The sequence below is a fragment of the Camelus bactrianus genome, chromosome 6, assembly GCF_048773025.1.
Source record: "Camelus bactrianus isolate YW-2024 breed Bactrian camel chromosome 6, ASM4877302v1, whole genome shotgun sequence".
Classification (NCBI taxonomy): Eukaryota; Metazoa; Chordata; class Mammalia; order Artiodactyla; family Camelidae; genus Camelus; species Camelus bactrianus.
The window spans coordinates 54,371,291-54,395,449 of record NC_133544.1 but is presented as its reverse complement, the minus strand read 5'-3'; the positions used below and the strand labels follow the sequence as shown (position 1 = coordinate 54,395,449).

Here is a 24,159-nt window from a genome sequence, read left to right as displayed (position 1 = left end):
GGGTCTGCAACCATGGCAAGCCATGCGCAGTTCTTCACAAGGCAAAGGGAAGAGAATGGTTTCCACGTGGAGGAAAGGGAAGTTGGTTGGGCTATCACAGTGGAAGAGTCTATGGCTTTTCATTGGCTGAGACCTTGCCAGAAAAGACAAGGCTTTCTTCTTCCTGTTTGGCTCTGCTATCCTCCAAGGGCATGAGAGCTCTGCTTTCTGGTCTTCCAGCTTTATTTAATTGAGGTTTCTGTTTATTAACTTTTTACATATATGACAGAGAAATTTGTCTTATTCAAGCTGCTGTTACTTGCCTGGACCATTTTTTGTTTTATGCAACCAAATCTATCCCAATAGTCCTGATACATGATTACTAGAAGTAAGGTTCCAGCTACTGAACTCTTTTCCCAAGGTGGGATTGCCACTTTCACAGATGGTTTTATTTAGTATTACTGGGGATTTTTTCCTGGCTATTTCAACCTCAAATTTATTCTCAACATTTTTAGCCAGTGCCCTTTGTCATTATTTAGGCAATTTACAGAGTAAACTGTTCTCTCTCTCTCCATATGTACACACACACACATACGCACACACACGCGCGCGCACGTGTATTCCAACAATGCAAGTAATTTCTCAATTTATAGATTTTATAAACAAGCCATAATCAACAATAATTGTACAGCAATCCTGAACCAGAAATGTAATTATCATAAATTATGTGGATAGGTAGAATGTCTCTGATGGGCTGAGCAATTTCCCCAACATCCCTCCCAACCACACCTAAGGTGCCTGGCACAGTCACCAATTTAGGTTCATTTCCCAGTTCACAATGATTCTTTTTCTCTGAGAAAGGCCCTAATGCCAACTCTGTGGTACATGGCATGGGAATACAGCCCTAATGGCCTGGTCTGTGACACACTGAGGTGCCACCAACAACCAAACCACCCCGCCTTCCTTTCTTGAGTAATATCTAATTGATTCAGGAATGGTCATCTAACCAAAACTAGCAATACATAGGGAAAAATGATTAAGAAGTTGCACCATTCTAAAGGAATTTCTCAAGTAAGGCTGCCAGGTAAAATAAAAGATGCCTGGTTAAATTTGAATTCCAGATAAATAGCTAATAATTTTTTAGTATAAGTATATCCCATGGAATATTTGGGAAATACCTCTTTGCTAGAAATATATTGTTTATCTGAAATTCAAATTTAACTGGGTGGCCTGTATTTTCATCTGCTAAATCAGGCAATCCTAGATAAAAGCATCTCTACAAGGATTCTTCACATCATCTTGCCTTGAAGTGAGTCCTTATCCAAATCCCACAAGTATTTATCTAGAATCTACTCTTTGATAATCATAGTAACATTGTGAACCACAGGGAAAACTGAATATAATCTCAATAGGAATAGTTATATAAATTATGACATCAATTCCTTGGAACGTAATGAACCAATTAAAATAATTATGGAATAATTCTGGGAAAATATCTATAATGTAATTTTATATAAAGAGGTGCTCACTATGAAACTGTATCTTTGATTGATTACAAAAGTAAAAATATGCGTGTATATGGGACAAAGTCAGGATTAGAAGCAATTCATTAGGCTAATGGGACTAGAGAGAAGGAGAGGAAATCCTTTCCAATGTTGACATAAAAATGTCTTCCTAGGCAGGAGAGTATAGCTCAGTGCTAGTGCTTAGCATACACAAGGTCCTGGGTTCGATTCCCAGTACCTCTATTAAAAATAAATAAATAAACAAACGAATCACCCCCACCCCCCAAATTTTCCTATATATTCTTCAAATAATTTTAAAGTTTTGTTTTTTGCATTTAGGCCTCTAATCCCTTGGTGACTCTGAAGGAACACCACAGAAGAGAAAAGGTTTTTATTGGGCTGTCCAAGCATGGTCAAGAAGGAATGCTGGTGTGGTTGGCTGGGTCCTATGACAGACAACCTTTATCCTTGAAAGCCCTTTCCAAACCAATGAGGACAGTTTGCCACGGCTGTGTAGAAACATACTTTTTGATCCCAATTTTTAAATTCATATGAAATAGGAATAACCAAAGGATATATTTGAATTATTAAAAGATTTTTAAACTGTTGTCTCTTTTTGACCATTTATCCTTTTTTGGCCATAGGTCAGAATTTTTTTTTAAATGTAATGATTGCATTATTTATCTCAGTAAGATAATTTTGCTAGAGCCTTCATCTCAAAAAGTTAGTTCCTCAAGATTCTGCCCTTGGCATTCCTACCTTAAAAGTAACATGCACATTTAGAGAGACAAGGAGTTCCTTCTGCATTTGTGTAGGGAGAGTGGCAGACGTTTTTTGGATCTACTAGGAAAGAGTTCAAGTTCAGTCTTTGATCTGCTGGGATTTCTAACACATGTGAACTCTCCACACACTTTCTCTAATTCTACCAGATGTAGCCAAATTGTTCATGACGAGTCTATCATTCATAAGTTGCTTTAGTTACAGATCTCTTACTTTGTACTATGCAGGATGGATTTCCAGATGTTCTTTTGATTTGTAGTTTGCCCCTTTCCCTCCAAGAAATTGTCAAGAAATGGTCGGGACTGGTGAACCTTTCATCTTTGTTTGTCCTAAGAGATGACATTGTTAGGGCACGCGACAAGTTAAACAAATTATTACAATCTGAGTTGAACTGAGGAAGAGTATTAGGAAAGAAGCATATGGCTTGAAAAAATTTTTTTTCTTCCTCTGCAATAAGCCGAGACTGTCCAGCCTCACTGAGATCTGGGAGATCTCAGGATGAAGTTAAATATGCTGTTATAACACGACCCAGCACATCTCTCTTGGCTTTCTCCCCTGCAAGCTTAACAGCCCTGCTATTTTACTGAGTATCCACTATGTCCTGGAACTCTATTGGCCCAACACTTTCTACAGAAAGGCTTAACCAACCCACTACTAACTCTAATGGTAAACTAAGCAGAGAATTCAGTGATAGTTCTCGAAGCAGATATAAAAGAGTTCAAAGAAGTACACTGTGGTTGTCTCTGCTTATCTATCCTTTCAATTAAGAATAGATACTTGAGACTTGGGGGATATTCTCATCTCTACCATCCTCAACTTTTAATAATAAAAAATAAGCACCATTTGTGCAGCTCCTATGGAGAACAGTATGGAGGGTCCTTAAAAAACTAAAAATAGAGTTGCCATGTGACCCAGCAATCCCACTCCTGGGAATAAATATATCTAGAGAAAACTCTAATTTGAAAAGAGACATGCACCTCAATGTTCATAGCAACACTATTTACAATAACCAAGGCATGGAAACAACCTAAATGTCCATCAACAGATGATTGGATAAAGAAAATGTGGTATGTGGTGCATCAACAGATGATAGGATAAAGAAGATGTGGTATGTGTGTGTGTGTGAATATATATATATATACACACATATATATTCACACACACACAATGGATTATTACTCAGCCATAAAAAGGAATCAAATAATGTCATTTGCAGCAACATGAATGGACCTAAAGATTATCATACTAAGTAAACTAAATCAGACAGAGAAAGACAAATATCATATATCACTTATATGTGGAATCTAAAAAAATGACATAAATGAACTTATTTACAATACATAAAAAGGCTTGTAGCCATAGAAAAAAACTTACGGTTACCAGGGGGGAAAATGGGGAGGGAGGTATAAACTGGGAGTTTGGGATTGGCAGATAGAAACTACTATGCACAGAATAGGTAAACAACAAGGTCCTACTGTATATAGCACAGGGAACTATATTCAATGGCTTGTAGTAACCTGTAATGAAAAAGAAGATATATATATGTATATCTGAATCACTATCTTGTACACCAGATACTAATACAACATTGTAAATCAACTATACTTCGATTAAAAAAAAAAGCACCATTAGAAAATGGGATACAGAACATCAAATAATCAACTGTCTTTGCAATTTCCGTTTTGCCCTGAGGAAGGCAAAACTCATCATTGATGAGTTTAAGTCGCCTTTAGTACCACTGGCGTATTTCTCATCATTTGATCCATAGCCTAGCGTCAGCATCCAAGAACTTTGAAAGTGTTAGTCTTTTGCTACGATACTGTTGCAGACTGAATCATTCTGTGTCATATTGCTTTTTTTAACCCCTCAAATGGAAACTTGCAATCTTGGGATGAACATAGAAGAATAACAGACATGGGATAGCTGGATAAAGTTTAGGCAGGGTACAGTCTGAAGCAATGAGAAAATGACTCTAAGGGTAGTTCCATCCATTTGTTTGTTTACAGTGGAAACTACCCCCCAGCGATTAAAAAAAAAAAAGGGTTTAAAGTTGCTTAAAAGACACAGGGTTGAGATACTGCATTTTGCTATCAGTATATTATACCTCAATTTAAAAAAGGGCACAAGGATGATAAAACAATACAGTTTAGCTGTAAGTTTTCTGGTGGTCAAAGCAAAAGGGGAAGTCCTTGAGTTGCATAGCTCTAAGTAGCTACTAAAGAGAAGCAGAAAAGTGAAAAAAAGAAAAAAGAGAAGCAACAGCAGCAGCAGCAGCAGCATAAAGTCTACAAGGAGAAATAGTTTTCTTTCCTGGGACTAAAATTCTAAGAGAAATTCATTTAGATTAAAAAATGAAAAGTTGAATAATATATGCAAGGAGTTTTTGCATGTTTTTTCCTCATTTAATCCTCACAAAGGTACTCTGAAGCATATTGTGCCATCTTTGTCTTATGAGGAAACTGAGGATCAGAGCAATTATGTTGACTAGACACAGCCAGGTATGGAATCCTGATCCATCTGAACTGAAAGCCTACACTGTGGCCGGCACACCACACTGCCTCTCAGTGGACACTCGTGTATACTGATTGCGTAGTTTTGGACTCTGGGTTCATTTTCAATGGGGCTTCATCTGTGGCAGTATTCTGCAGCTTGGACTGAGACATAGTCCACTCAGAATAGTTTTGCATTTTTTTCCTTTTAGGCACTTCAGGTATGACTAGCCCCCAGGAGCTTCTTTTTCTAGGGTCTTGAGGTGGGAGCTTATTCATTTAAGACTTTTCCTCTTTTCCAAGAGATGCATTTTAGTGTTACAAATTTCTTAGTTCTGCATTAGCTGTGTGTCCCACAGACCTTGATGTGTCGCTGTTCTTTTTTTTTCATTTTCATTCTGTTCAATGTGAGGTGGTTTTTTTTTTTTTCCCACTTCTCTTGATACTTCCTTTTTGACCTATGGATTATTCAGAAGTATGTTGTTTACTTTCCATGTGTCTGGAGGTTTTCTTGTTGTTTCCATTGTTGACTTCTAGTTTGATTCCATTGTGGTCACAGAATACACTTTATATGATTTCAGTTCTTTTAAATTCGTTGAGGTTTGTTTTATGGTCCAAGATATGGTCTATCTTGATGTATGTCCTGTGGGTACATGAAAAGAATGTGTATTCCACTGTTGTTGGGTGGAGTGCTATATGAGTGTTGATTAGATCCTGCTGGTTGATGATGCTGTTTCATTCTGTATCCTTACTGACTTTCTGCTTAGTTCTTCTCCTGTTGAGAGAGAGGTGTTGAAGTCTCTACCTATGACTGGATTTGTCTATTTCTCTTTTCAGTTCTATTAGTTTTTGTTCCTCATGTTTTGCAGCCCTAAATGCATACGCGTTTAGAATTACCATTCTTGGTGAACTGATCCTATTATCATATAATGTCTCTCTCTGCCTTTGGTAATCTTCATTGCTCTTAAGTCCACTTCAAGTGATATTAATATTAAAGCCAATCCTGGTTGTCTTTTATCAATGTTTGCATGCTATGTATTTTTCCATTCTTTTAACTTTCAAGCTATATAGTTAAATTTTAAGTGAGTTTCTTGTAGACAGCATATGGTTAGGTCATGTTTCTTAATCCATTTTGCCAATCTCTTTTTTTAAAAAAATATTAGGCTATTTGAGCACTTTTTGGTTTACAGAAAAATAGAGTGGAAAGTACTGAGTCCTCATATAGCTCCTAACCTTTCCCCACCCCACAGCTGCCCGCAGTTTCCCCTATTCCACCAGTGTGGTACATTTATTACAACTGATAAGTCAACGTTGACAGACTATTATTAACTAAAACTCAGATTTAAGTTTACATTAGGATTCACTCTTTGTGCTATACATTGTATGGGTTTTAACAAATCTATGATGAAATGTAGCCATCATTACAGTATCATACAGATCAATTTCATGGCCCTAAAAATCCCCTGTGCTCCATTTATTCAACCCTTGCTCCCTCTCTCTGAGTCCTTGGCCGATTTCTATTCTTTAGTTGATGAATTTAGACCATTTACATTGCATGTAACTACTGATGTTAGGGCTTATGTATGCCATTTTATTTCATTTTTTCTTTTTGTTCTGTTTTTCTTTCTTTTTCTTGCCTTCCTATGGGCTAAATATTTTTTTAGAATTCCATTTTGATGTATCTGTACTGTTTTTGAGTGTATCCATTTTTAAAAAAATAGACTTTATTTTTCAGAGCAGTTTTAGGTTCACAGCAAAATTGAGCAGGAGATACAGAGCCTCCCAAATTATCAACATATCCCACCAGAGTTGTGCATTTGTTACCACTGATGAACCTACATTGACAGATTATTATCACCCAAAGTCCACAGTTTATGCTAGGGTTCACTCTCATACATTCTGACTTTAGACAAATGTATAATGACATACCCACCATTACAGTATCATACAGAGTAGTTTCACTGTCCTCCACATCCCATGTTCCACCTACTCATCATACCCTCATCCCTAACCTCTAGAAACCACTGTTCTTTTTACTATCTCAATAGGTTTTTCTTTTCTAGAATGCCATTTGTTGGATTTATATAATACACAGACTTTCAGATTAGCTTCCTTCTCTTAGTAATATACATTTAATGTTCCTCCATGTCTTTCATGGCTTAATAGCTTATTTATTTTTAGTGCTGAATAATAGTCCATTGCCCACTGAAACTTTCTATTTTTTCGTCTGTTACAAGTGTGTTTATAATTGCTCATAAATTTCGGAGTTTGAGATTTGCAAACGTTAGCCACTACATATAAAAATAGATTAAAAAACAAATTTCTTCTATATAGCACAAGGAACTATATTCGATATCTTATAATAACCTTTAACGAAAAAGAATATGAAAATGAAAAAAAATTGCTCATAAAGCATGTTTGTTATGGCTGCTTTAAAATCTTTGTCAAATAATTATAAAATGTTTGGTATCTTTTTTTTTTTTTCCCCAATTTCAGTTTGAGTTCTTCCTGACTCTTGGTATAAATAATTTTTGATTGAATTGTGGACACTTCTGTATTATGAGACTCTAGATCTTATTTAAACCTTCTGTTTTAGCTGGCCTTCTCTAACCCCACTGACAGAGAAACGGGCTGTACCTTGTGACTGCCAGATGCAGGCAGAAGTCCAAGTTTTCCAGTCAGGCTGTGCTGACACCAGAAGGGGGGTGCTCCTCATTACTGCGGGGCAGTGGTGAGTCCTAACCCCTCACTTGGTGTTTACTGACGCTGTGCAAGGAGAGGGGGATACATCAGGACCGGCTGGTGGGGATGAAAGTCCAGAATCTCTACTTGGTCTTCTGTGACACCACTCCAGTGGTAGTGTTAGGCACTTCGTCTTATGCTTATGAGGACAGAAATCCAGACTCCCCACTTTGTCTTTGCTGGTGTGGGTACGGGTAAGGCTAGTTTTGTCTGTGGTGTTTGGCTGAAATACAGTGGTTACAGTCTGAACGTTTTGTCTCGGTAGGCTGCTCTTTCCTGGTCCTTTGTACAGAGAAAGATTTTGTTGTGGCTGGCTTTTTTGTTTGTGTCATTTGAAATTTCCAGTTTCTTGCTTCTTCAGCACCATCTGCATTACATGTATGAGTCAAAAGGAAAACACAGGAAACGCATCACTGTGTTTTTCCTCAAATCCCAAGGTCTTTAGTCAGTCTGCCTACTCTCCACCTTTCCCTCTTAAGTTTACTTTATATATAATGCCCAGAGTTTTCAGTTATACTGAAGGGGAGGACTGGAGAAAAGGATGCCTACTTAATCATTCCAGAAGTGGAAGTCTGCCTAAAGATCACTTTTTAAAGTTGGCTTTTCTCATTGTAGGTTTTTGGACCACATATTGGCAGGCTTTTGCATCCTAGGAAGGAACAGCTACTTTTCCAAAACCAAGGCTTCTATATGTTTTCCACACCTAAGAAATAGCATTTCCCATTTTACTTAAAAAAAAAAAAATTCACAGTCGTGCTTCTTAAGTAGGTGAGCATATTCCAGATTTTCTTTTCTTTTTTTAATGAGGATCCTTGCCACAGAATGTTACTGTTACTGATGGGAGGAATCTTTGTCCTCAAGGGTGTGGGGAGAAAAAGATGCAAATCACTGCTATAGAGTCTCAGGTACAATAAAACATTGTTTTTTATGGCCTGTATTTATCACATGTAGAAGTCCAATTCTGATTTGTTAAAATCCCAGAAATTCAGATACTTGAAAAAAAAGTATCATTTTATTTGTACACTTAAAAAGTTGCACATAGAAACTTGTAATACAATTCTGTAAAACTGAAAGAACTGCCAGGGAAAAAGGAGGCTGTTACCTTTTATTGATTTATCATTAAGGAAGTTAGAGAAATAAAACAAAAACACAATAAAATGTTTAAAAAATTAAAGAACATTTTCCAGGTACAAATTTTATAAATACAAAACAAATTCACAAATTACTTTGAATGCTAAATAAATATCTAGTTAATAAACTCGGACTTAATACCTCCAGCCAGCACTGGTACAGCACTTCAAGGATATAAAATTGGATTCATTCATGTGTAGTGTTGAAAGAATGCTCATGAAACATTTCTTAGACGTATACACTTTTTTCTAAACTGTGCTATAACGGAAGATTATCTGTGTAGATAAAATCCCCCTTAATACCACACTTCTAAAAAAAGTCAATGACAAAATAAATCATAGGTGAAAAAATATTTTCTGACATACTGGGACACATGAATGATCTCAAAATGTACAAAAACCTCTGTAAACCAGTACTGTATCCAATACATCTATCAAACTTATTAGATACTGAACAAAACTGTAGCAAAGGAAATCCTTCCTACATTCTCCTGAGTGCTTAATATTAAAGTTGAGAATATAGTGCAGGCCACATTTCAATGTGGTCAATCAGTTGTTATTGCTTCATACATATATATCTGCTTTAGAGCATGATTTAATGTTCCATTTTCATGAACAATTTGTTTTCCTCAAATATATCCTTTAGAAGGACAAAATTAGATTCGTGACTTTTTTGCAGCCGGTGGTGTGCTAACTTGATCCACATTCCCAGGTGTGACGTGGAGTCCAAGTTTTTGAGCCTGAATATGAAAAAATGCTTGAAGCCTAGTTCCAGCTTTTGCTTCACTTGTGTTACGAGGGTTGTACTCAAAGCAGTTCGAAAACATTAACTCAATATCATCGATAAACTCAGCTAGAATGGAAAAACCAAATGAGATTAGAAGGAAAGTAAATTATAAATATAATTTTTGTTTGTCTCATATCTGGAAATGTCAATAAGAAAATGGAAGTCCACTTTTTTCTTTAAAAACTGAAGACTGAAACAAGGTGGCAGAAATGAAGTTTAAAACTGTTTAACTACAAATATTTTAAAAACTTTTACTGAAATTTGCAGTTATTTAATTAGATGCACTTTATATAATTATAAAGAATGACTATTAAGATCAGGTTCTATAAAATGTCTTTAACTCATTCAATCCTCATGCATCTTTTATCTCTATATAAGCATTTTAGGGATTTCTTGGGAATGCCATCTAGACAGTTACATTCCTATACATCATTTAAATAAAAACAGTCTCTATCTCCTTAAGCAAAAATAATTATTAGACAAAAAATATAAATTACTCACATGCTAATTTATATTCACATTTGTTCACTTTTTCACGAATTATATTTAAGGCAATGGGCTTTTTGATGATGTCATAATAGTCTGGGACCTGTAAAATAATTCAAATATATCTCTCCTATCGAAAATTTATTGGAGATAAGTAGTCAAATATATGCAAGTTTTGCACTTAAAAGCAACTGAATATTAACCTTTGAATACTATTATTCCATTAAAATTACATAATACATTTCAGTCATTATAATGTTGTGAAGTCTATTTGATAGTATAAAACCCTCTGCTCCATTCAAACTATGCATCATTCCCATATTCTCATTTGTAGGTTTTTAACTTATTGTTTCCTCTTCCTGAAATGTCCTTATTACATCTCTCACTATTGATATTCCATCTTTCTTCAATGACCAGACCAAATAGTCCTTCCACACAAAAAAAGTCCCTAATTCCTGCTATTCCCACCCTCTGAAATGCTCAGATCAATTGCCTGCTCTTCTCTACTTCTGAAAGACCATCGTAACTTCTAGTACAGTGCTGCAGCACTCCCACCTCTGCGGCAGCACGTCATATCCTGCCATACGTGTCTAAGTAACCCAGCACCGTCTCAAATCCCTTAGTCAGGCTATGCCATCTCTATTATTTAAGAGTGGCTATCCTTACATCAATGTTTCTCAAACTGTAGTCTCTGGACCAACACCATCAGCATCATTTGGGGACTTGTCAGTAATGCAATTGTTCCGGCATCATTCTAGACCTAGTGAATTAAGAACTCTAGAATGGGGCCCAGTCACCTGTGTTTTAACAAGCCCTCTGGTGATTCTGGTGTATGCTGAAGTTTAAGAAACACTGTTTAACATAATAGAAATACCAATAACGGTACTCGGTTGAATCAAGTCTATTCCTATTCATTACATAGAATAAAAACAGTCAGGCTATTTCAACGCACCGTCATCACTGATAAGAACCAGTCACAGGGCTAGAAGGGACTGAGGAGACTATGCTGTCTAACTCCATGTTTTTCAATATAGGAACCCACTTTCCAAGTTTTTTTCCCCCTAAGTAGACAGTGACTAAATAAGTATTTTGACTACCTCAAACTTGCCATGCAGACTGAATCAGATAATAGGTATGAACACATTTTATAAAGTCTAGTAATATTACCTGGATTTTAGAAACAAGTTTCAAAAAAGGCCAGCTGTCGTCATGCCGTACCAATTCCACAACAAGCTGTTCAAAGGCAGACAGTTCATGAACTCCTCCCTGTCGGCCTGAACTCCTTCGATTCAGTGTCATAGGGGATGATTCTGAATAAATCATTATATTAATTTTAGGTGATGACAAAGCGAAATATTTGATCACCACAAGCAAAGCAGGGCATATAAATACGAACTGAAAACAGGAAATCAACACTGTACACACTGAGATATTAAACTAACATACATTCTGAGATACACGAAAATCTGGACCAATTATCCATTATTTCCTTCTTGCTCTTAAAAAATGTCTAATTGAAATGAACATTCATTGGGAGCAGATTATAAAAAGGATATAATACAAAAGGAAATTCTAGAACACAAGGTTGTGGATTGTTTTTTACTCCATTTTATTAAAAATGTGTTTTCAACTATAGTAAAATGAAAGCAAGCAATTCTTTGGTATTTCTTGAAACACATCTTTAGATCTAGAAACTTAGACTCTTTTCAGATCTAGAAACTTAGACTCTTTATTACCTTGCATAATAGAAAATATCTCTCAATGATGAACTAACAGATTCTTATATAATTTTATATGGAGCATTTGCTTAAAGCAAAATGTTTTTTTCATAAAATGTCAGGTGTATAATGAAATCTAAGGTGTATAAATTAGTACAAAAAAGCAGTACAGTCTGTATGTGACTTCAGGAGTTTAAATTCCCTGCTTAAGTCAAAGCCCACACTCCCCTCTCACCTGTCCTTAGCACCAGGTGAGTTCACAGATCAATTAACAACACTTTTTTTCTCAGCAGAGGTTTTTGTTTTTGTTTTTATTTTTAATAAAAATGCTTCAGCTGTGCTATTTTTTAAATAGCTTGGAGTTTAGAATTGGGAAAGAGCGAAACAGACAAGGGGATAGGAAAAACTAAATTAGATCTTGGTCCAAAGTTACCTGATATTCTGTCCTCTGCCCCCCCAAACTGGACAACCTGGTAACTGCGTTATGTTCTTTTCTTTCACCAATGAATCACTTAATCCTGTCACGTGTTTGAATAATGCAATATAACTAAAATTCTTCAAGGAACAGTAGTAATATTTTTTATGCTTAACTTTTTTTTTTTTTGAAATATCAAAGGTTTGTTATACTGACAACAAAGAAAAAAGAGGATAGGACTGAAGAGATAAATAAGTAAAGAGATTATTATATGGATAAATATTACTGTAAACAATAATTATCAGAATTAAAGACAGAGCTGGTGATCACTTCCTAATAATATTACTGTTCTCAACTCTTCCTGTCCCTAAATTCAGTATGTCAGATGGGAACCTTACCAAGTATCTAATGTAGCTTGTCCAGGTGATGATGAGTGTGTTTTGAAGGAAGACAAGGTGGAAGAGAATGAAATGTGTTACAGTGTGATATACTGAGGCTGTTCATTGGCCAAACATCTCCATGAAAAACAGAACACTGTTTGCAAATTTCTTACAACTATCCTGCTGCCCTAGTAAAAATACTAGTAATGTGGTTTACCTTTATTCCCCAAATAGCTGCCCCTTCCTTGAATGTTGTGCTTCAGGTCAAGTTGTTCCCTAATAACTCTGCATAGAGACAGCTTTTCAGAAATGATCCAAAATGCCTCAACATTAGATCTTTCCAAATTACTCGATTTTCTTTGGTAAGAATAGTTTAAATAAGACTTCTTCATACCTGTAGATTGTCTTTTCCTTCCTCTTCTCTTGGATTCACTATCTTGGAGAGAAAGTTTGGAAGCAACGTTTAGAGATCTTGACTGCTCACTCGACTTTGTGGCAATGACTCTGAAGTTAGGGAAGCTGGGACTGTTTTCTGGTGTATTATTAGCACTTTTCCTCCCTCTGCGTTTTCTACGAGGACTAAGTAGTTCCACGAATACGTCTGCTTGCAGTGGGCCGTGACTCTGGCGAGTAGAACGACTGGCAATTCTTAAAGATTTAGTTTCTGTAGGAGGAGCAGATTTTATCTTTCGTAGGTTTCTACCAGTAGTTTTAGAGGACACAGTTGTTTTGGGTGTACTCTGCTGACTTCTTGAAGTGTATCTTCCAGGATCTTGTCGTTGGCCACGACTTGAGAAAGAAGAGCTAAGTCTCCCTCTTGTTTTAATTGGCAATCTCACTTGAGGTCTTCCTCGTTTTGGTGGGCTATAAATAGTGTTAGAAAACAATTATTGTACAGAGCAATGATGGACATATGGCTAGTTCTAGTCCCCTTGTTCTACTATTCAGCCAATGAGTTCTACACACATAACTTTTCTATGTGACTGAGACTTATCCCACACTCAATTCTTTAAACTTACGAGCCAACAACTTTTTTTTCCTTTTTTAAAAAATATATTTTTATTGAAATACAGTCAGTTTACAATGTTGTGTTAGAGCCAGCAAATTTTTCTTGGAAATCTAAAATGTGCTTTCATATATTTCTTTGTAATACAAAGAGAATGTTAAGTAATTTCTGGGTAACTCCAGGACATCATCATAAAAATCAAATCCTAAATTATGATAAACTGTAATAAAATCCTCAGGAGAACCAAATAAATGGACCTAATCATGTTGTAAAACTTAAAATGCAAATCTTCTGTCTCCTTATGCTACAGGAGACTGTCACTTTTCATTACTATTGATACTGAGGTAACCTACAGTTTTGGCCAATGGATGCCACAAAAGTCAGCCTTAAACCTACTGTTCAATACCAGGCCAAGAATCTCTTTGCCATCTTCTGATTCTTACTGTAGGATACAAAACTAGATTTAACCTTTTAATTGCCTTTAAGTTGTAGACAAGGATGAAACAATCCAATTAGGCCCCCTTTTAGCCATCTCCCCACATACCTGAACTTCCAGTTTACCCAAAATATTTCCAAGAATTTTCCAAATTCTTTATCACTTTTATGTTTAAAACAATACTGCTATTATAAGCTACAGGGAAAATGGCTCCTGCTGATTGTGCTATTAAACAATAGAGGGTGGCTCTCTCTAATCATCCTTCTCAGACTGTGGCCTTTTTTTTTTTTTTTGCAGGGGGAGGTAATTAGGTTTACTTACTCGTTTAATTTAATGGAGGTACTAGGGATTGAACCCAGGACCTCATGCATGCTAGGCATGTGCTCTACCACTTGACCTATACCCTCAACTCTCAGACTGTGGCCTTTCTAAGGTGCTGTGTCAGTTCTAGGCTGCCCTTGCTTCACATTTACTTTCTTGATTCCACATGAACAGAGTTCAAATGTTAAAAAGAGGGGAAGGTCTTACGGACAAATAACGGGAGACTGCCCCAGTGCTGCCACAGCAGGAATAACCAAACCTATACAGTAAGCCTCGGCAAGTTGCAGCATACTTGGTTATACAGTAGTACAGAAGTTGGTTCTAGGTGCTGACGTGGTAGGAGTATAAAAATACAATGTTCTTCCTGGCATTTCTCTTTCTTTTTCCATAGATTGCCAAGATCACCAATATTTGGGTATAACCCCGTGAGCAAGCAAAAGAGCCTTTGGGATGCTGCATTCATCTTTATCTCATGAATATCCTATGGACTGTTTATTTGCTGCTTTCGGTAAAAAATTAAGTAATATCTACCTGGATGTGGCTCTGAATTGACATTCCTGTCCAAACTTGCACTCATACTTGGTTTTATGATCTGCCTAAGTTCACAAAGGGACTAAACTCCCTTGGGAAAAATTTTATATGTTTACAATATATAAAAGGCAAGGGTAACTTTATGCTACCATATTGTATACTAGTTTTAAAAAAATTATGGACCCCAGCTATTCTATTTGTATTTGAAAAGTCAAGAGACTGTCTAGCTAAGACCCACGAATCCTTATTTTATTGCATGTTAGGACTTACCTGACTTCTTCCTCTTCTTGAGAATCATCTTCATCTTGTTCTACCTCATACTCTTCCTCCTCACTTTGACCCTCTTCATCATCATCAACGTCATCATCCTCACCTTCCATACTGTCTTCCATTTCATCATCACTTTCCAAGGATGGTCTCTGTCTAGAGGAGAGTCTTCTAGAACGTTGCTTTGGCCGACACTCTGGACAAAACCAATCTCCTTCAGGCACAGTCTGATAAATCACATAAATAATCATTAATCATCAGTCACTCAAAATCTCAATGTCTCAATTCTAATCTGAGAAGTAGAAGAAGAAAAAAATACCTTGAGCTTTGGTCGAACACAGTAGGTATGATGACCGCGATCACAACCATCACAAAGCACCATGTTTTCAGCATCGCCCTTCTTTCGGCATATCTTGCAACGGGCATTCATTATAGATTTAGACCATATCACACTACGATCCAAGGTGGAGAGGTGAAGAAAGACTTGGGATAGACTAGCAGAAGAAAGGAGAGACTCTCTCCAACGGTCCAGGACTGTTTTATAAGAACGCCCACTGTCACTGGCATCTTAAATGAAAAAGGAAAGCAATTAAAGTTCCTAGGCAAACCCTAGACATCTCCTAGAACTATTTTCTTGGTAGTTTAAATAGCTTAGATTTTTACAGTTCTTCTCCTTAATAAGTCACAAAAAGACTGTGTTGATATTAAAAACAAAAACCTCACATTAAAGAAGATATTTGCTGAGCCACATCTTGTTTATGATATAAGAAGTTACTTAAATCCATAAACCAAATGCTTGGGAATTTATAGTTAAAAGAGAAAAATAACTTAGGCAACATGTTCTTGATCTAGTTCTTCACATCTAAACTTGATCTAAAACTGCCTAAATATGATTACAGGCTAGCTACTATTCATTTGAATCAAAAACATTACTTTCTCATTTTCAGATAAAAGATGGACTGCTCCCTAAGTATCAATTGTATATGAGGTTTCTTTGGGGGCTGATGAAAATGTTCTGAAACTAGAAAGTGGTGGATGGCTGTACAACTGTGAATATACTAAAGCCCACTGAATCATATAATTTAAAAAGGTGAATTTTATATATGTGAATTATATCTCAATAATACTGTTATTAAAAATATTAATTATGTATAAAATACCAACATTATCTTCTATACCTAAGAAACTATTATTTTTAAAATAAGGTAAATTAAAAAAATGTTAATACCCCCTTAAAAAAACTTTCAGCATAAATATTTATACAGAAACATTTGAAATATTCTGTCATTAATCACATCATTTCTTTGTCTTCTGGACTAAAAAAAATCTATTAAGAGTCATTTAACTAGATGCCATCAATCTAGCCAGTCTATCGTTTTACAACGGCATGTAATTCTCATTTTTAATTGACCTTCAATATTGCAATGACTTTTGTTTTCCTAAGACATCATACTTAATTATGAAGGGCCTACACATCATGTCAAAATTCTGCAAGATATATAAGACTCCACACACAGTTTGGTCCTATCATGCCATATTTTCTACCATTCTCAAATAAAACCTCATAGGCAGTAACACAATGATTAAGAGAATGTGGGCTGTGGAGTCAGTCTGTCCTGAGGTGAGTACTAGCTTCCCAAGTGACCTTGGGCAAGTTACTTAACCCTGCTGTCCCTCAGGGGCCTCAGCAGTAATACGCAGTGAGTTTACACCTCTGTTGGGAAGATTAAATGAGATAATACACATAAGATATGTAAACTGCCTCATGGAGTAAATGCTATTGTTGTTATCATTGTTCCTGCATCATACTGTTCCTCCTATGTGCAGTAGTTCAGAAAATATGAAACAAGTCTATTCTATGGCCCCAGCCTTTAAGAAAATTTTAATATAGCTCGGAGGGTGAAGATACACACAATGAACTGAAGTCTTAAAGCAACAGACCTGCCACACTCTAGTGGATCTTGAGCTCCAGTTTGACTTGGGCAGGGAGGGAGAGAGAGGACATGAAACCTAGGGCAATGTTATAATTTATATAATGTGGTGAGTCTTCTCTGAAAAGCTAGGACCTCTAAAGGTTACACTTGTAACGGTGGAAATGGGTGCTGCAAAGGAAGAGGCAGCAAGGAAATCTGCTCATCTGGACCCTGGTGTTGGGTGGAAAGGGGAAACAAATCTACCCTGAGATTAGTTAACTACAAGCAAAGCCTGTTTAAAACCTGAAAAAACACAAGCTAAGATTTTAAAGTGGTCCAGGGTTGGTAGTGACCTCAGGTGAATGGCAGAAACAAGTGCAAATCTTTGCAAAATCTCTCTGAAGAAATCTCCATAGATTAAGTTATGAGGAATGAGAGTTAATAGTCAAAACCCACAAGGCACGTATGGAAACAAAACACTATAAGCAAAAGCTTGCAGAATCTGACCCATAAATACTTAAGACACAGAATTAGACAGAATATAAAATAATCATGTTTAACATGTTCAAAGAAATAAACATTTGAAAATATGAGTAAATAACCAAGCAGTCTGAAAAAGCATCAGAACCTCTGAAAATAATTGAGATCTGTACCGCAATGAGAGAGAGAAAAAATGGATGAGTCAAACGATTCTTTAGACAAAACTAAAGAGAAATATTAGCAAAGAGGGAAATAAAAGCAATAATACAGTCCATTTGACTTATTTCCATGCTTTCATTTTGTGCTTCCTCTTGATCTTGATTTTCTGATATAAGGCTTCCTGAAAAGTTCTGGCTTGAGTGGAACTTCCAAGGAAGAAAGCAACACGAATTGCTAGTTCAAAGATTCTGAAGAAATCTTTCTGGATAAATCAGAGGGTATTCTTACTGGTAAAGGCAAGAAATAAAGTTGCAGAGGCCAATGTGGAAGGGTGGAAGAAAAGTTATGAAGTATCTTTGGAACCTTGAAAGTCAGTTTGAATGGTTCTTAATTCATGGGTTGGTGAAACACTATGGGTTTTGATCAAAGAGGTGCTTTACGAAAATTAAACCAGTGATAGCTCAAGGTCCAATTTTTATCCCACTTACTCCTACCTATTCAAAATATTCTAAATATAAAATATAAATGTAAATGGATGCCCATATTTTTCTATTTTCATATAAGTACTTAAAGATTAAAAAACAGTATGTATAATTGATTCCATTTTTCTGCTAATTGTTTTCTTATCTTAAACCTTGTTTCTTCTCCAGATTTCACAACTCTCAAGGGCAGAAATCTTTTTTTCCCATTATGCCACCACTGATAAATTCCTCAAGAAATTACTAATTGAAAGTATTTTACTAATATAAAATAATGATAGATTCGTATGATCAAATATCACACTGGGAGATCTCATACTGTTAACTGCCACTACACAGTAATCCATGTCACCATGCCATGTAAGCCTCACTAGGAGATAAAACAGTAACATCGCCTACTTCATAATTCTCCTTATGCTAGTAAAGGAAAAAAAAATGCTGTGAATACTATATGCAAAATAAGTACTATATATTCTGTAGCTGTTCATTCTTTTAACTAATAACTAAGTATACTAAGATTCAACAATGTAAACCTTTTATATACCAGTTTAAAAGAATTTGATTAGCTGAGGTATGAAATGTAGAAAAAAAGTTAGAAAGATAATATTGTTTTATAAGCTTGCCCCCAACCTCATTCTCTTCCAAAAAAATCAAATCTAAGGTTTTCCTTCAAAAGCTAAATATATAAACCAGTATTCAGCAATAAAGTAAAATCATTATTTGTCAAAAAGACAAAATTCTTTAAAAATTTACCATCTTCTCTCACACTAGATTGATCTTCCTCTCTCTTTTTCTTGTCCTTTTTTTTTCTACCTCCCTTTTGATCTTTATTAATTTCTGTGTTACCTGATTTCAAATTGATAAAGTTAGTTTGAGAATTTTTTCATAGCTCAAGGGTTTAACCATAAACATGACTTTATAAATGATTAAATTACCAATGCAAGCAAACAAGTCTCACATATCTTACCTAAAATCATTAGCTAAAATATTATTATCTTCCCCATGTTAAAAAAGCCTAGATTTATCAATGTGATTGGTCACTAGACTAAAAGGGACATACTAGGGAAGGTGGAACATAAGCAGAAATTTTATTTCTTACTTGCTTCATCAAGAAACTGAAATAACCTCTGAAGCTAAACTGGGAAAATTCCTACTATAGTTATTTTCCTATGTTGAAAATTATCAAGAGAATGGAGAATTTTAATATATATTCTCTCTCAAATATTCATAAAGTGGAACTCTCTTTTCTCTCTTGGATTAAGGATATTCTTGATCACCTTGTTCCAAATCTTTAGACTATCTTAAAACCCTAGAGGCACCTCCATGTCCTGCTATCTCATTCAAAATAGATCATTCAAACAAAGGCTTAAACAGAAAGAGTTACAGACATCAGTTCTTCTATTAACTTTGAGTCAGCTATGGTAGATGGTAACATCCATATTATAAATGATCAACATTTTACTTTAACCAACATTTACCACCAAAGCGAGTAAGATAAGGTGAATTTATTTCATTTATATTTTTAAGATCCCAAATTAACAGTTTCTTTTGTATCTCTCAGGATGAAATGAATGTTCTAACACTGCTGTATATAAACAAGCATAAGAAACACCATAGTTCTCAGCTCTTATAAAACCTACTAGATAATAAGTCGAAACATCTCCCAGGGGTAGCTTTTTTCTTTGTCTAAATATTTAATAAAATGTACTGATGAAAATATAGATACACTAAATAATTAATTTGATTATCCCCCTGAATTTATAACTTTAATTGATGGCAATTTCAGAAATGGAAAAATCAGCAGAATTGCATTTTATCCCTTACTTCTTTTGGATCACAGAATTAATAATAAGATCTTACATTTTAAGAGCACTATGACTTACAAACTTTTAACTGAAATTTTAATAGGAGTAATTGTAGATTCACATGTGGTTATAAGAAATAATATAGAGATCTCCTGTATACATAATTTGATTTAGACACAGAAAATAGTAAGAAATACTGAAGATGAAATAAGAGTGATACAGCAAATACAAATCTTTGTGAGCTGTGATCATATGTATTTTTTTCTTACAAGTGCTACTTTCAATCTGAAAACTGAGTTATTAAGCTTATGGTGGAATTATCAATTTATAAAAAATATGGATAGGCTTATTAGAACAATGAGATACTGGCCACAAACTCAATTTAAAAATAGACATTTTACGAATACATTGACATTCCAAAATTGCTCTGATACCACCATATATTTATGAAAACTTTGTTCTTACTACTCAACAAGGTAACATTCAAATCATTTTTAAAGGATTTTAGTCTATTCAAATTGCTCTCTTAATATGAGACCAAAAAGATATGGTTTTAAAAAATTGTTTCTTCTAGTACCCCACTGTTGAGATATAAACTCTCAACATGATGAATTATAAATTAATTCAATATTTCAGAAAGACCACAGGGAAGTAAAGGCAGTTATGACATGAAAATTGATATGGAACTTGAAACACGTATTTTCCTAAAGACATAATGATTATGTTCCTAGATTAGTTCCTAAAAGCATATTAATTTCATAAATTGCTGAAACATGATCCAGATAGCATTATTTCTGTCATTGTAACCATAAATTACAGAGTATTTCCTCATCTGCTTCTCTTTAACATTTGGTATTTCTGATTTAGCACTTCTTATACAGAACTCAGGTTAGTGACCCACATTATGAAACCTTATCCCTAACTGTGGACATTTAAGTACCTTCTTTGAGGTTCTGTTTTAAATAACAACAACCTTATGTATAATCTTTGATTACTCAGGGTCTGGCTAGTCACAGGTTTTGGTAATCTTTCTTTTGATGAAATATTCACAAAAGAAAAGATTGACAGAAATAGTTGAAAGGAATGAATGCCTAGAATAAAATTTTAAAAACCCCAGTATTTAAGTATTATTACAAAAACTCACCTGAAAGAACACATTTTAAAACGGAAATGCAATCTCAAAAATCTTCACATTAGTCAATGAATTTTATTATGTCAGCCCATACAGTTGTTACTTAAAGAGCAATTCAAAAGCATTTAAAATATAACTAATATTTTGAGTTAAAAACAGATACTTACCAAGTGGAGCTTTGAGAAAACGCCGCTCAATGCCCTGCTCTATTTGAAAAAGTGCCATTGCAAGATAATGAACCACGTTGCTCACTGACTGCGGTGTACTTGCATTAGTTGAGACAGTACTTGGAGTTTCTGTTTTTATGCCCAGAAGTCTACAATTAAAACATTGAAGAGTTTATAGTACTTAAAAACACTACTGGGTGAAACTTGAGCCCACTTATTCATCCAAATGCTTTCTTATACCCGTGTAAGAAATAGTTTCCTCAATCTCAGAGAGTTCTCATAAACTAGTAGGAAAGGGAAATAAAAACATGGATCAAGAGCTAACCTAACTATTGAGTCATTTAAGGATGTCAGAAGGGCGAATATCTGGAGGAGGGAAGGTGGATGAGACAAGGCTTGGGGGGAAGGTTTCAGAGACGTGATACTGTGATGGGCCTTAAGGGGTAAGTATCTCAGGCAGCTAATCTCTATTTCTTATGCTCCAACTGTTACTTATACATAGCTGCCTCCTAACTAACTAGTTCGTTGGCCTCCAATGCTACTCCCTTTGCAATAAATCTCCATGCTGCAGCTAAAACAGTCATTTAAAAGTGCAAGTCGGTTCACTCAAAGCCTTTGGTACAATGCCTTCCCTCCCAGTTTCATATCTTCCCCAACTTTAGGTCTCAGGTTCACAGTCACTTCCTCTCGCGCTGGCTTTGCTGTCTTCCGTATTCTACCAAGATAAGAAGCCCTCCTATGTACTACATCTGCACTGGGTGTTTACTTCTACCAGAACTCTGACCCTGTTCTTATAATCTTTTTTTAATTTAAAATTTTTTTGGAGGGGAGGTAATTAGGTTTATATATTTAGTTATTTTAATGGAGGTACTGGGGATTGAACCCAGGACCTCCTGCATGCTGAGCATGTACTCTAACCACTGAGCTATACCCTCCCCCTTGACCCTGTTTTATAATTGCTAGCATCATGTCCCTCCACCATTTCCTTCTAGACAATAAACTTATCCTTAAGGGCAGACAGTATCTAAAATAACTCTGAAAAAGTAAAAGTATCTGTCTGTAGATATATAGCTTCTGATTAATAGCTCAAGTAATAGTTCAGTCTACTACAGTTTACTAAGTTTTCCTACAGAACAGAAAAATGGATAGTATAAAGTTACTTTCTGAAATTAATAAAACTTTAAGCTCAAAGACTTTTAAAAAAACTGAGTAATTGTTATTATCCTAACAAATTGTCTTTGGCTTCATTAGTACTAAGTGGAGTAACAGAGAACCTGAGGTTTAACAAAATCATTATTTCAGTGGTTACAAACATTAAGGTCCTCACAATAAGATTTTAAAACAATTTTCTGAAGAAAAAGAAACATTTATTTTAAAAAATGGAAATGGCAAGGAAAAGTGATGATTACTTTAGAAGAATCCCTTCTGTACCTGTCTTTTACTATGACCTTTGCTTGCTCATCAATTTCCATCTCTTCTACGTCTTCATTCACAGTTTTAATTATCCCATTTTCCTTGTTTTCCTCACTTAACAGCTCATATCGGCCACTTTCTAATGCTGATCTCCAGGTGTGTCGGTCTGTAACCTGTAACAAAACTCAAATTTACTAACTCTGAAAAATGGCATATGTTGTTCCTAAGTATGAGCCTCAATGTACATACGAAAAATTCATGAATATCCTAAAACAGATTGTGACTCAAAAAGGGATCTATTCAATCCCCAGTACCTCCGCTAAAAAACAAAAAACAAAACAAAAAGGGATCTAAAATAAGGTTACTAGGTGGCCAAAATGGAATTCACATCATTCATAAACGGAAGCTTTAATACCTTACTGTCTATGTAGGGAAATCTTAAACAATTCTAAGATTGGTAACCTGATAGTAGCAAAAAAGTGACAGATGATAGCAAAGGAATGAACAAAACACACATCAAGCACGAATTACTTACAGATTTTAAAAAGGTAACAAAGAAACCAATAAACAAACCAGACTCAGCAGAGCAGGCAGGAGCTAGTCAAGGAAGAAGAAAATATCCTTACACATTTCAACATCTCGGATGAAAATACCATAAAACAGATTTTTTTTTAAGTACTAAAAATTAGTACTAAAAAAGTCAATTATGTTCAATTAAATTCTGTTTAAGAAAGCAGGTAGTCATATAGTACATTTTAAAAGATTTCTAATTATAAATATTTTGATACAAGGGAATAAACTTAGTTTTCATTAAAAATATATATATCTCCCTGGTATTCATTCAGAACACACATGCCCTATATCAAATGTTAATAAACATGACCAAAATTCTGGTAATTAGGTAAATTAAAAATGGGAACAGATACAAACCTTGATGGCTCCTAATGTTCCTTGGTAGATTCTGTCTTCAATATCCAAAAGAAAATCTCTCAGCCTCAATTCAAGCTGCCTTTCTGCAGATATCTGAGATGGATCATATGTATTGGAAGATCTTCCCCGACTACATGTAGGTTTGCTATCAGTTTGAAGTTTGTCTGAAATAATTATCAAATATCTTTATTATGATTTTCTTATTAAAAATACAATTACCCATGTGACTATATGACTGTGAGATAATAAAAACACTTAGTAAATCCTCAATTGCATAAAAAAAGGAGAAAATGCATATCATTTATCTAATAAGGGACTTGTATCTAGAATATATAGCGAACACTTACAACTTAACAAAAAGACAAATACAGTTAAAAAACAAGCAAAGGATCTGAACACACTTTTCTTTAAGGAAGCTATCCAGATGGCCAATAAGACCATGAAAAGATGCTCAACATCACTAGTCATTTGGGAAATGCACATCAAAACCACAATGAGATACCATTTCATACCTCTAGAATGGCTAGAATCAAAAAGTCAGATAACAAATGTTGAGGACATGGAGAAATTTTAACCTTCAATATAGAATGGTGAGCCACTTCAGGAAACAGTCTGGCAGGTCCTCAAACAATTCCTCAAACAGAACTACCATATGACCCGGTAATTTTACTCTTTAGTATATATGAGAAATGAAAACATGTTGGCAAAA

The 24,159-nt window shown here is 35.2% G+C and overlaps 1 protein-coding gene across 3 annotated transcripts in view; it reads right to left on the bottom strand.

Annotated features, from left to right (window-relative positions):
• Window positions 1-8,479: 8,479 nt before the first annotated feature.
• The window catches only part of BAZ1A (bromodomain adjacent to zinc finger domain 1A), a 76,171-nt gene continuing 60,491 nt past the window's right edge, over window positions 8,480-24,159 (bottom strand). For all 3 annotated transcript variants that reach the window (XM_074365655.1, XM_074365656.1, XM_074365657.1), the window contains 9 exons: window positions 23,451-23,614; window positions 22,539-22,693; window positions 21,108-21,256; window positions 15,292-15,539; window positions 14,976-15,199; window positions 12,806-13,275; window positions 11,066-11,208; window positions 9,914-10,001; window positions 8,480-9,478 (listed from right to left, as the gene is read on the bottom strand). In XM_074365655.1, the coding sequence (XP_074221756.1) occupies window positions 9,282-9,478; window positions 9,914-10,001; window positions 11,066-11,208; window positions 12,806-13,275; window positions 14,976-15,199; window positions 15,292-15,539; window positions 21,108-21,256; window positions 22,539-22,693; window positions 23,451-23,614 (1,838 nt within the window). In that variant the 3' untranslated portion in view covers window positions 8,480-9,281. The remainder of the gene's footprint in view (window positions 9,479-9,913; window positions 10,002-11,065; window positions 11,209-12,805; window positions 13,276-14,975; window positions 15,200-15,291; window positions 15,540-21,107; window positions 21,257-22,538; window positions 22,694-23,450; window positions 23,615-24,159) is intronic.